Source organism: Phalaenopsis equestris, unplaced genomic scaffold, assembly GCF_001263595.1.
Source record: "Phalaenopsis equestris unplaced genomic scaffold, ASM126359v1 Scaffold000414, whole genome shotgun sequence".
In the NCBI taxonomy this organism is placed as follows: domain Eukaryota; kingdom Viridiplantae; phylum Streptophyta; class Magnoliopsida; order Asparagales; family Orchidaceae; genus Phalaenopsis; species Phalaenopsis equestris.
In genome coordinates, this window is record NW_018164855.1 from 621,368 (window position 1) to 634,069 (window position 12,702).

The window sequence follows — 12,702 nt, forward strand, 5'->3', positions numbered from 1 at the left end:
CTACCCCGGAGTGAAACACACTATCTATTGAAAACTTGGTTGAATCGCCACCCACTCTCCTCTCCACTCTCCCTCTTCTAAATGCCATTTCTACCGTCATTGACACCTGTAATCAACTTACTGATACCGGAGACCCCCGTGACAATACTGTCTCTACTTCTATAATTGATGTGATGCCGGATAGTTTTTTAGCTGGGTAACCTCTAACTCCATTGATAACAATGCTGAAGAAACTTTACTCACATAGGAAATTGTTCTGTCCGATCAACAAGAGGGCTTTGAAGTTCCTCATCTTCCTAAGGAAGCCTCAGGTATGTAAGACAAACTCTCTCTCAATGATACCACTACTGATCCGGGTGTGCTCTTGAAAGATGCAACTATAATTTTAGAAAATGAATGGAATATTCGACGAACCTATAACAAACGAGGGAAGAAAAAAAATGATTCCTTGCTACGCCACTCAAAAATATTGAGGGGAACACCACTCTTTTTTCAAAGGATAAATATCATTCGGGTGGAGAACAACACACCTTTACTAAATCTAGGAAGGGCGGGCCTATTCATAATGTTTGATTTTATGGTCCCCCACTCCCTTAATAGGCTCAAACATTTATATTTGGCCCATAAGCTCTCTATTTTTGCTATGCTTAAACCACTTGTCTCAGTCAATAGAGACAATATTCTGAGGGAATTCAAACGCTACAATCATTATTGTAATTCCAATAATAAGATTTGGGTTTTTAGGAAACCTAACATTACCTTATCTATTGCTCAAGTTGATGATCAATTCGTTCTTGTTTCTTTTGAAATGGAGGATTTGGGATACTTTTGTGTATACCAGATGTTCCTTGTATCATAAACTTGCTCTTTGGTCTCAATTAGCTGTTATTGGAGATACTTTGTCTGATAGTTGGTTTGTAGGTGGAGATTTTAACATGGTCATGAACCTTTTGAAAAGAATGGTGGTGGTAAATGTGATATCTCTCTTATAAATAGATTTTGTTATAAGCTTATTGATGTAGGTCTTTAAGATCTGGGCTACTCTACCCCGGAGTGAAACACACTATCTATTGAAAACATGGTTGAATCGCCACCCACTCTCCTTTCCACTCTCCCTCCTCTAAATGCCATTTCTACCTACATTGACACCTATAATCAACTTACTGATACCGGAGACCCCCGTGACAATACTGTCTCTACTTCTATAATTGATGTGATGCCGGATAGTTTTTTAGCTGGGTAACCTCTAACTCCATTGATAACAATGCTGAAGAAACTTTACTCACATAGGAAATTGTTCTGTCCGATCAACAAGAGGGCTTTGAAGTTCCTCATCTTCCTAAGGAAGCCTCAGGTATGTAAGACAAACTCTCTCTCAATGATACCACTACTGATCCGGGTGTGCTCTTGAAAGATGCAACTATAATTTTAGAAAATGAATGGAATATTCGACGAACCTATAACAAACGAGGGAAGAAAAAAAATGATTCCTTGCTACGCCACTCAAAAATATTGAGGGGAACACCACTCTTTTTTCAAAGGATAAATATCATTCGGGTGGAGAACAACACACCTTTACTAAATCTAGGAAGGGCGGGCCGATTCATAATGTTTGATTTTATGGTGTGAAATATTAGGGGAGTGGCGGACCCCCACTCCCTTAATAGGCTCAAACATTTATATTTGGCCCATAAGCTCTCTATTTTTGCTATGCTTAAACCACTTGTCTCAGTCAATAGAGACAATATTCTGAGGGAATTCGAATGCTACAATGATTATTGTAATTCCAATAATAAGATTTGGGTTTTTTGGAAACCTAACATTACCTTATCTATTGCTCAAGTTGATGATCAATTCGTTCTTGTTTCTTTTAAAATGGAGGATTTGGGATACTTTTGTGTATACCGGATGTTCCTTGTATCATAAACTTGCTCTCTGGTCTCAATTAGCTGCTATTGGAGATACTTTGTCTGATAGTTGGTTTGTAGGTGGAGATTTTAACATGGTCATGAACCTTTTGAAAAGAAGGGTGGTGGTAAATGTGATATCTCTCTTATAAGTAGATTTTGTTATAAGCTTACTGATGTAGGTCTTTAAGATCTGGGCTATTCTAGTAATCCATTTACTTGGAGGAGAGGGCTCATTTTTCAGAGGCTAAACCGATTCTTGGGTAATTGTTTCTTGCTTAATTAGTACAATATTTCACAAGTGCAACATCTAAATCATACAGTTTCTGTTCATAATCCAATTCTGTTATCTTTGGCTTTCTTAGCACCCCTACCAAATATAAATTCAGATTTTTAAATATTTGAATTTCTCATGGCACTTTTCTTAGTCCCGTTTGTCAGGCATGAAATTTCAATGGGGCTGGAAGCACGTGGCACTTGCTTTGACAACTTCACAAAAAGGTTTCATCCCACCTTAGGGATTGAAATTGGTTAACTTTTGGTAACATACATCACAAGGTTACGGAAGCCAAACTTAAGGCTGATTTTTTTGAATCCCAGGTTTCTAATAATTTCGATGTTGCTGATGATTTAATTTCAACTCATAAGCACCTACTTGAGGCTATCAATATTGAGGAAAACTTTTTACAACAAAAAGCTAATGATATTTATTTTAAGGATAGGGATAGAAACACAACGAATTTTCATGCAATTATTAAACACAGGAGAAATCTGAATGCCAGACTCAGGATCAAAGACGCTAGCGGGGGTTGGATCACAGAGCCAATTGATATTGGTAATATAAGAAATATTATCTTCAAGGAATTTCAAAGGGTAGGACTTTTCAATGAGATCAGATGTCCAGAATGCTTTCTAGGATATCAATGAAAATAAGGCTGCAGGGGCCCGATTGTTTATCTTCTAAGTTTTATGTTAAATGCTGTCCTATTATTAAGAGATAAGTCACTCTCGCTATTCAAAGCATTTTCACTAGAGAAAACCCTTGCAAATTTTTTTGTTCTTCTCTTATTGTTCTAATAGCTAAAGGTGACCAAAAATGCAGTTGGGATCATTTTAGGCCTATTTGGCAAACCTCTGTCATTTCCAAAGTTATCAGTAAAATTATGGTTGGCAGGTTGCAACCTCACTTATCTACTTTTATCTCTCATCAACAATCTGCCTTCATCAAATGTAGAGATATTACTGATAACATCTTGTTAGCTCAGGAATTCATTAAAGATTTAGATAAGAAATGCAGGGGTGGCAATATGGTGATGAAACTTTATATAAAAAATGCTTTTGACACAATCAATTGAGATTTTATCCTAGATGTCTTGCTTGCAAAGTTTTTCCATATGGATTTCTGTTTGCTTATTAAAAGTTGGCTTCAAAACAATTTTTATAGTGTGCTTGTCAATGGGACGTCATATGGGTTTTTCTTGCAAAAAGAGGTATCAAGCAGGGGGATCCTTTCTCTCCCATTATCTTTATTATTGCTCTTGATTATCTCTTACGTTTATTTGAAAATCAACAAATCCTTTTGCCTTACATATAATTTTCTCACAAATCTAAGGTTAGAGTGAGATCTTATGCTGATGATGTTATTCTCTTCACTAATACAAGCAAGAACTCCATTAGAAAATTGATGGACACTTTGTCTCTTTTCCAAAATACTTCTGGCCTCACGTTCAATAAAACCAAATGTCATCTTTTTGGAAAACAGTAAAGCAAAGCATTATCAGTTGTTTCGTCAATTTCGCAAGCTTTCGTAAAGCAAAGCATTATCAGTTGTTTCGTCAATTTCACAAGCTTTCTTTCATCTTCCCTTCCTATCACTTGCTTGGGAGTCAATATTCTAAGAGGTAGAAGGAGACAAATTCAAATTGATGCGGTTGTTGAAAAAATAAAAATTAGAATTCAGGACTGGAGGAATATTTTTCTTTTGAATGGGGGAAGGCTTACTCACCTTTATAGTGTTTTACATAGCATTTCTCTTTATGCTTTACAGGTGCTGAATTTGAACAAAAGTACATAAATTACTTTGAAAAGGATTTTTAATAAGTTCTTATGAGTGGGTCATAACTTCAGGAAAATCTGGGCTAGCCGGCATAAGGTTTGTAAACCTAAGGCTTCTGGTGGACTCGGTTTCAAAAGTCTTAATCACCTTGTTGATATAAATGAATTCAAACTATGGTTTAAATTTCGTGAAGGAAGTTCTCTTTGGGCTCAATTTTTATTACATAAATATGGCCTAGCTAACCATGCTTCTACTATTCAATGTAAAACTGGTGAGTCTAAAATCTGGAAAGCGATTTTAAAGGGAAGAAGTGCGGCTAATAATTTCATTTTTGGGAAATTAGTGATGACAATATTTCTTTTTGACATGATAATTGGGGGGCTAATTTCTTAAGTAACTCTCCTCTTACCTCTTCTCATCCTCATATATCGGTTTCTGATGTTGTTGTTGAAGGGCAATGGAATTTGCCGTTTTTACTTGAATTGGTAGGTAATGCGGCCCACAAATCTCTATGATTCATATATTCAATAATGTTAAAGACAAGTTTCACTGGAGATTAAGCCAAAAAGTCTCCATCTCTAAAATGATTTACTAAAAGTTGCATCATTTTGATAAATGAAAATGTGGTCTTGAAATCTGGCATAAATATCTCTCCCCCCCATCTATTTCTGTTTTTTTATGGAGGAATTTATTACAGTTGTTGCCTTTTGATGACTTCTTAAAACTCAAAGGCTTGCGGTTGGCCTAACAATGTTGTTTGTGTAAATGCTCCCAAGAAATTGCTTCACATTTATATTTCTTTTGTCCCTATGATAGGGAGATATGACATATTTTGGGAAGAATTTTTGATTTGAAAATTTTTACTTGGTATAATATAGAAGATTGCTTACTTGCTTGGTAATCTTGTGGTTCATCAGACCCAACAATGCATCTCATTCCTTATATAACTTTGTGGTTTGTTTGGTGTGCTAGAAACAATGTGACAATGTAGAAACAATGTGAAACATGAGCTCTCTTCCTCTTCCCCTCTCTCCACTATTTCTTACATTATTGACTACCATGCAAAGGCTTCAAAACAAATTCAATTGCTGCTTAGATCTTTGTCTGAGGGCTGGAGACCATCTTAAATATATTGGCAGCCCCCTCCCCACAAATGATTCAAAATTAATGTTGATGGAAGTTAGAAAAATTGCACGACCAATGCTGGGGCTATTTTCAGAAATCATTTCGGCAAGTGTCTCTTCTATTTTTTTTCTCCTATATGGGCTTTAACTCCTACTGAAGCGGAGGGTTGGGCAGTATTTCTGGCTCTAAATGTTTCTGTTACTTTTAATTGGCCTACAATTTTTATTCGATCGGATTCTTCTGTTCTTCTGGATTTCATCATTAGAAAACAAGAGCCTCCTTGGAATTTAATTATTTGTCTTAATAAGATTTGACAATTTATAGCTTCTCATGACCTTCAGGTCATATGGAATTTTATATACAGGGAGGGAAATGCACCAACAAATTGGTTTGCTAAACATGGTTTTTTGGGTGTCTCTACTGGTTTGGTGCCTCCCAAGGAGCTTAATATACTTTTAAGGGGAGACTCTTTGAATCTTCCTTATGTCAGATGTTCACCATGATGTCTTATGGTCTCCTTTCATCTTTAAAAGTCTTCGGTTTCTGGCTTTGGGGGAAGTTCTTCTGCTCTATTAATCCTCATATCTTTGAAGTTCTGCTACTCCTGCCGAAGAATAGCCTATTTCAGATGATTAGTTTAACTTTTGTTATACCGCATTTTGTCTCATTTTACTTTTCTTCTTATTTCACTACAACTTCTTTCTTTAATATGTTTTTTGGGTATACATGTAACTATCTTTTAGAGCTTTTGGGTGTGTTGTATGCCTGGGGAAAGATCCTACTTTCTGGATGTTTTCTAACATGCTGTGTTGTCATCTTTTTTTTATTCTATAAAATTCTGTACGGGCTTTTGCAAAAAAATAAAAATAAAAATATAAATAAATAAATATATATATATATATACATATATATATATATATATATATATACATATATATACATACATACATACATATTGTTAGAATAGAACTCATGTAATTCTTATTGATATAAATGGAGGTATATATATCCATTACAGTATCAATTAGAAAATTACAGTATCAGCTAGAAAGGAAAGAAATAAGAACGTGGTATGTTTAAAAAAGGAAATGAATAAAAAAAGAATCAAAGCTAATAACTCAGAATAATCAAGAATTAATAACAACTATTACTAGCCATTAATAAATATTCTAATACCTCTCTCGAATTGAAGGGTGGATGTCAGTCTTGTTCAATTTAGATTTGAAATCATCGAACAGTGGCTGAGGTTCTTTGTGAGAATATTCGTCATTTGACCACTCAAAGATACAAACAAAATACAAATTTCTCCGCTCCGGGCTCGAGCTTTTCCTTAATGAAGTGTCGGTCAATCTCAACATGCTTGTGCGATCATGCTCGACCGGGTTGTGAGCAATGCTAATGACTGCCTTGTTATCACAGAACAATTGTAAGGGAACATAGCTTGACACATATAGTTTGCGGAGCACAATGCGTGGCCAGAGAGCTTCACAAATTTTCAGTGACATGGACCGAAATTCGGCTTCCGCACTGTTCCGGGCAGCTACTGTCTGTTTTTTGCTTGTGATCAGATTTTCCCACACAAATGAGTAGTACCATGAGGTAGAACGAGAAGTATGGCGAGAATAACACACATGAGCCCGGTGTACCTTTGAAATAGCGGCGAATCCGATGGACAACTTGGAGATTGTGCTCTAGGGTTTCCCATGAATTGACTTACTATTCCAACTGCGTAGCATATGTAAGGGCATGTATGAGCAAGGTAGATGAGTTTCCCCACAAGACGGTGATAGTGAGTCTTGTTTACAAGAATTGTATTGGGAACATTAAAAAGTTTTTCATTTATATCCATCGGGATAGCTACTCTCTGTCAAAGGTCTTACCCGGGGGTGAAGCAACCAAAGAGGTGAGCAGGGTGGTAGGGTGGCAGGGTGGCAACAACTTACCCGGGGGTGAAGCAACCAAAGAGAGAAGGATCAAGCGTCGAGCTTGGTGGCAGCGAGAGAAGCATCGGGAAGAAGAGCTGATTGGCAATCGAATGCTTCAGGGAACAAGTTCGCCAAGGTCAACCTATCGAGGAAGGAAGTTCGCAGCTCGTGGAGGCAGACATGGCTTCGGGAAAGAGGATCCTCGGGCAGGTAATGTTGGGGGCAGGAGCCAACTCTCCATCACGTGCGAGAGGGGATACGGCGAGGAGGAAGGAGGCTCGGCTAGGGTCGACGAGGGGGAGAGGAATCAGGCATATGTGTTTTGAACGAGAGATAGGGGCCAAGACTTCGGGTGCGTGAGTTAGGGATTAGGGATTTAGAAATTGAACCCCCTGCCCCCATTCATCTACATCATTATATGAATATATATTAATAACATAATATAAGATATTTAAATTTCCCCGATTCATGCACTTCCGCTCGTGCACGAGGCCATATCAAAATGGGTGACCTCCGTAGCTAAATTCGACGTCCCGGACGCGCTGGCGCGGTCCGTTTCGTCGCCTGGGTCGCCCGGATGACTTCGTCGACGGTCGGGTCAAAAAAGCGTTAAATTCAATTTTCTTCAAAATTTCGGTTCGCGATCGATCGCTTCAAAAATTTATTTAAGCTTTCAACGAATAACGACGCAGACGATGCGAATTGTGGTAATTGAACGTGTCGACTGTTCGAATTGCGAAATCTGTGTGCACGAAAGTGCAAATTGTGCCAAAGGCGTTCATATGGCTTAGAGGGCCTATAGGGATTTCTTTTGAGTTCCCCCATGTTAGTTTCAACCTCCCAAGTGTTAGAGGTTAAGAATTACATGCGGAACTTCAAAAGTGTATAGAAGTAGTTTGGATTTCTAAAATGAGGTGGGCCCCATCACTAAGATTCTAAGATAGTCAAAAGGAGAATCCTAAAGCTAGACCCTAAATCTTAAGGAAAAAAACTAGACCTCACTAAAAATGAGGTCAATAGAGGCAGATATAACTAGGACAGTTTTTGGGATCATGTATGTTTATCATGAATTCTTAGTTATGTCTTTTGGCTTAACCAATGCTCCCGCTGTATGCATGAACTTAGTGAATAAAATCTTCAAGCTTTATGTGGATCAGTTTGTCATTATCTTTATTGATGACATTCTAATATAATATTCAAGAACTAATGATGACCATACCAAACATCTGAAAGTAGTATTGAAGCCGAAGAGGCATAATCAACTATATGCAAAGTTATCAAAATGTGAATTTGGGCTGCGAAGTATTACATTCTTGGGGCATATTATCAGTAGATAATGAGTCTCGGTGGATCCTCAAAAGTGAAAGCAATTGTAGAATGACCTACTTCAAAGAATATTAAGAATATTGCGAAGGTACACAATTACACAATTTTTTTTTTTTTGGATTGGTCGGATGTTATATGAGTTTCATTTAAAAAATTCCATAATTATCCATGTCATTGTCTAAACTGATAAGAAAAGATGTTTAGTTTTAGTGAAATATAGAATGTGATCACACTTTTCAAGAATTAAAGAAACATTTGACTGCCATTCTAGTGTTAGATATTCCATCCCATACAAACAGATTCCTAATTTATAGCGACACATCGTTGTGAGGTTTGGGATGTATTTTAATGCAAAATAAAAAGGTGATATCCTATGCGTCTAGAGTGTTGAAGCCATATGAGAGGAATTACCCGACACGCGATTTGGAGGGACCAACTCAATGAGTTAATAGGCTAAGCTTATGCTAGCTTCACCTCGATTCATTTGCTCGTGAGCCGACTCGTTTAAAAAAAAATATTAAGATAAAATATATTCAAAATATATTAAAATTCATGACTTTATCTTTAAATTATTAAAAATGTTTAAAGAACAATATTTATATTTTATATAAAATGATTATTTATTATTTATCTTCTAATTGCTCATTGTATTTGTCATTTTATTATCATACTAAATTAAATTAATATTATTTTCTCTCTTTTATAATAAACAAACCAACTCGTGAACCGGCTTGAATCTTAGACTTAAGTTCTAGCTCGAGCTTGAATTCGACTAATTTATCACACATGCAAACTCAATCCAGGGTGTCTAGAGCACGAGCTAGAGCTCGACTCGACTCATTTTCACTCCTAGAGGTATCTATATCTTGCTTCTTGACTGTTCTGTGCTTTCTTGATGGCCCCCTAGTTTAAATTACACATTTTTTTTTTATTATCATTGACTGTTATTATTGTTAGTTCTGTAAACTCATGGTCATGGCTCTAGAAACTGGTGCGGTAGTGGATGTAGTTACTGAACAAGGTAAACATTTACACATGGGTAGCTTTAGCTAAAGCTTCTCTGTTCATTTAATATGGATACTCCTCCTGCTTATTATTTGTTTTTGATGACAATGGATTTGTATAGAACTGATTTTATTTGTTATGGGCAATATATTATTATTTAGAGAAATGCTTTTCATTCATATGGTAATGAAAATGATACTACCACCAAACATTGCAGATACTTTGCCGTTGGAAGTGCTGATTCATTGGTTAGCCTGTGGGACATCTCAGAAATGCTGTGTGTTCGAACATTCACAAAACTCGAGTATGATTTACTAATAATTTTTTTTCTCTGTTTGCGCCGTATGCCAAGATAGCTCATTATAGTCCAATTCAGTTCCGTAACCTTTTGGTTGGAAACTAGAAATTTTCTCATGTTTTCAATGAATGTAGTGTGAATTATAGAAATGATTGGATTTGTTGGACAGAACCACGTAATGCATGCTTCCTTATGATTCAGAGTGATATGAGTAATGTACAATATTTTTGGGGTTTGAAATTTTGTGCAAGTAAAACCTAAGGCACAGTTTTACTTATCTAAACTCTTGGAAGTGACTCTTCTCGTGGATATCTAATCTTTTGATTGAGTTATTTTTATTTTTATTTAGATGGCCTGTGAGAACCATCAGCTTCAACCACACGGGAGAATTCATTGCTTCTGCTAGTGAGGATCCATTCATTGATATTGTACGTTTCAGTGTTCATAACCTTATTTCCTAAGTTTAGAGAGGCCATTATTTTAATTTTACCTTCCTTCTGCTGCCAGTCAAATGTGCAAACTGGGCGATCTGTTCATCAGATTCCATGCAAGGCTGCTATGAACAGCGTGGAGTGGAACCCTAAGCATAACTTACTTGCTTACGCAGGAGATGACAAAAATAAGTATCAGGCTGATGAAGGTTCTTATTAATATCTTCACTTCGTTCATTTTTTTAGTGTAAATTATTATGACTATCTAGCAATTCTAGGGTTCTTAATGCTTATTTTATAATCCTTATTATATAAGCACCAAGAAACTAAGGAAAAATAATGATAGTGTTGAATATCTTATTAAAATGAAACTTATTATGTTGAATACCTTATTATAATGATAGTGTTGAATATGTTGAATACCTTATTATATAAGCACCAGTTCATGTGAAAACTAAATGAAACTTGTGTTTAGTACTGTTGAATTATTTTTTATTAGATTGTGAGCATTTATGGCTGCTAGGGAGATTCATAATAGTGTGGAATACCTTATTAAAATTGTTCTGTCAGCGTCAGTACCATCATCAGCTATATTTTAATTACTTTTTGGCACTTGGTGTGAAGAATGCCTTGTATTGAAAAACTGGGGGAGTGGGCTGGTTTTGTTTATTAAATTCTTGGTCCTTTATTCTTACAACAATACCGTTTTTGTGGGTGATTTAGGATATGTCTGGCTTCATAAGACTTCTGTAGCGATGGATTAGCTTTTATCAACTTGGTGGACTTGAGAGAAATATTGTTTGGATATCAGCAAAATATTTTGCCACCAATTAACTAATTATGTTACTGATTAAGTAACATAATTGACAGAATTCATCAGAATATGAGCTTGTATTAGTTTGAAAATGTAATCAAAGCACGTTTATGACTAGTATAAAGAACAGGCATGGCATATATGATCATTCATATGTATTTTCATGGCTCAAACTTCGTTTTTTTTACTCCAGATGTTAACTTTTTAAACTATGGATGCATAAACATTTTTAAAACTTTTCCCAAAGATTAGCAACTTTATGGAACATATGACATTAGAAAAGCATGTTTTGGTTCTTGTTGATAGGCATATGATATTTTTCATGGCAGATTAGAACTAAAAATGTTCACAAGATGATTTAACTGTACGTTGTCAGATGCATCATTAACATGTACTTTATTGTTATTCATGCAACCAGTTTTTTATATATTTCATGTTATATGCTACACAAAGAGATAAATATATACTATTTTAGTGCGTAGCAAATTTAAAGTATTCAATCATATTTAAGATATTGTTTTTGTACGAAAGAACTCAGATAAAATTTGACTCAGTACTGTGTACTACTATATGCCAACAATCTTATCCCTGCTGTTATCATACTTATCTATATGTTCTCAATATTTACAAACCGAGCGTATTATCAAAATGGATAGATGCTTGGTCTATGAATATTGATTAGAATCATTTTGTAGAATTTCTCGTTCAAATAACATTCTCAAAATTATGCCTAGAAAACTACTCAAGCCTGCCTGCTTTGTAGCACAACTGTTGCGGAAAACACAAGCAGGACAGAATTCTTTTTTATTCTACAATATGCTTGATATAAGCTATCAATGGAGGAATGAAGAAGGAAAATATCTATAGTCATACAATTAAAAATAGATTTTAAAATAAGTTAAATTCCTTCTTTGCATGAATCTGTGGAACATTGATTTACTTTATTGGCATATGGGATCTTGGTTTTATTCCTTGTCATGAATCTATGGGATCCTGATTTTAATTTTGACATTAATTTGGGGGCTACGAACAATAAGATATGCAGCATATTCTAGCCCTCTCAAGTTGGCGAGCATATATCTTCCATTTTCGACTTGACGTTAATCTCTTTGAAGTATGTGCTATTTTGTGTCGGTATCTTCCAAACGATTCTTTGTGACAAATAGTTACGAATCAAACAACTATTTTTTTTTAATATAAAATTTCAATCTCAACATACTTTTTTCTATCATGCTACATAGCATTATGTGTAATATTTATTGCCAACTTATTATTATAATAGTGCCACCATAATTTATATATCTCTCGTGCCATTGTTTTAAATTTATCTTTTGCGGTAATCCACGATTGCAAATTTAATTTTTTGCTTCATCAGTAAACAAGATCACCTGTAAGAAAAGAACAATATCCAAAGGTGGATCTCTTGTCTGTATGTGAACAGTGATAATCAACCTTTGTGTAGGCTTAAAGATCCTTTTTTTTTCCTTCTAAGCAGAATCCTCGCCTCTGAATTTTTAAAAATTTGGTAGACAGATTGCAGGTGAACCTTCCTTGGATCATACTTGAATTGACTTAGCTATGTCCAACATTATATACAAAAACAACAACAAGCCTTTATCCCACTAAGTGGGGTCGGCTACATGAATCCTTTTTCTACATTGCAGTGCGGAGTTATGGCGGTCGCTAGAGGGAAAACTGACCTGCAGTCGCACGGTTCGCATAGGGGAGGAGTCGCGCGACTGTTCTGAGTAGAAACAGGTGCTGGTGGGATCTATAGGTGGCTAGGGTGAGCTGGGGGGGGGGGTGAACAAAAAC

At 35.9% G+C, this 12,702-nt stretch overlaps 1 protein-coding gene across 1 annotated transcript in view; it reads left to right on the forward strand.

Moving 5' to 3' along the window:
• LOC110027135 (THO complex subunit 3) overlaps window positions 1–12,702 on the forward strand; it is a 47,635-nt gene that overhangs the window by 21,220 nt on the left and 13,713 nt on the right. The window contains exons 8-10 of the mRNA XM_020728438.1: window positions 9,562–9,648; window positions 9,992–10,070; window positions 10,150–10,282. Coding sequence (XP_020584097.1) covers window positions 9,562–9,648; window positions 9,992–10,070; window positions 10,150–10,282 — 299 coding nt within the window. The remainder of the gene's footprint in view (window positions 1–9,561; window positions 9,649–9,991; window positions 10,071–10,149; window positions 10,283–12,702) is intronic.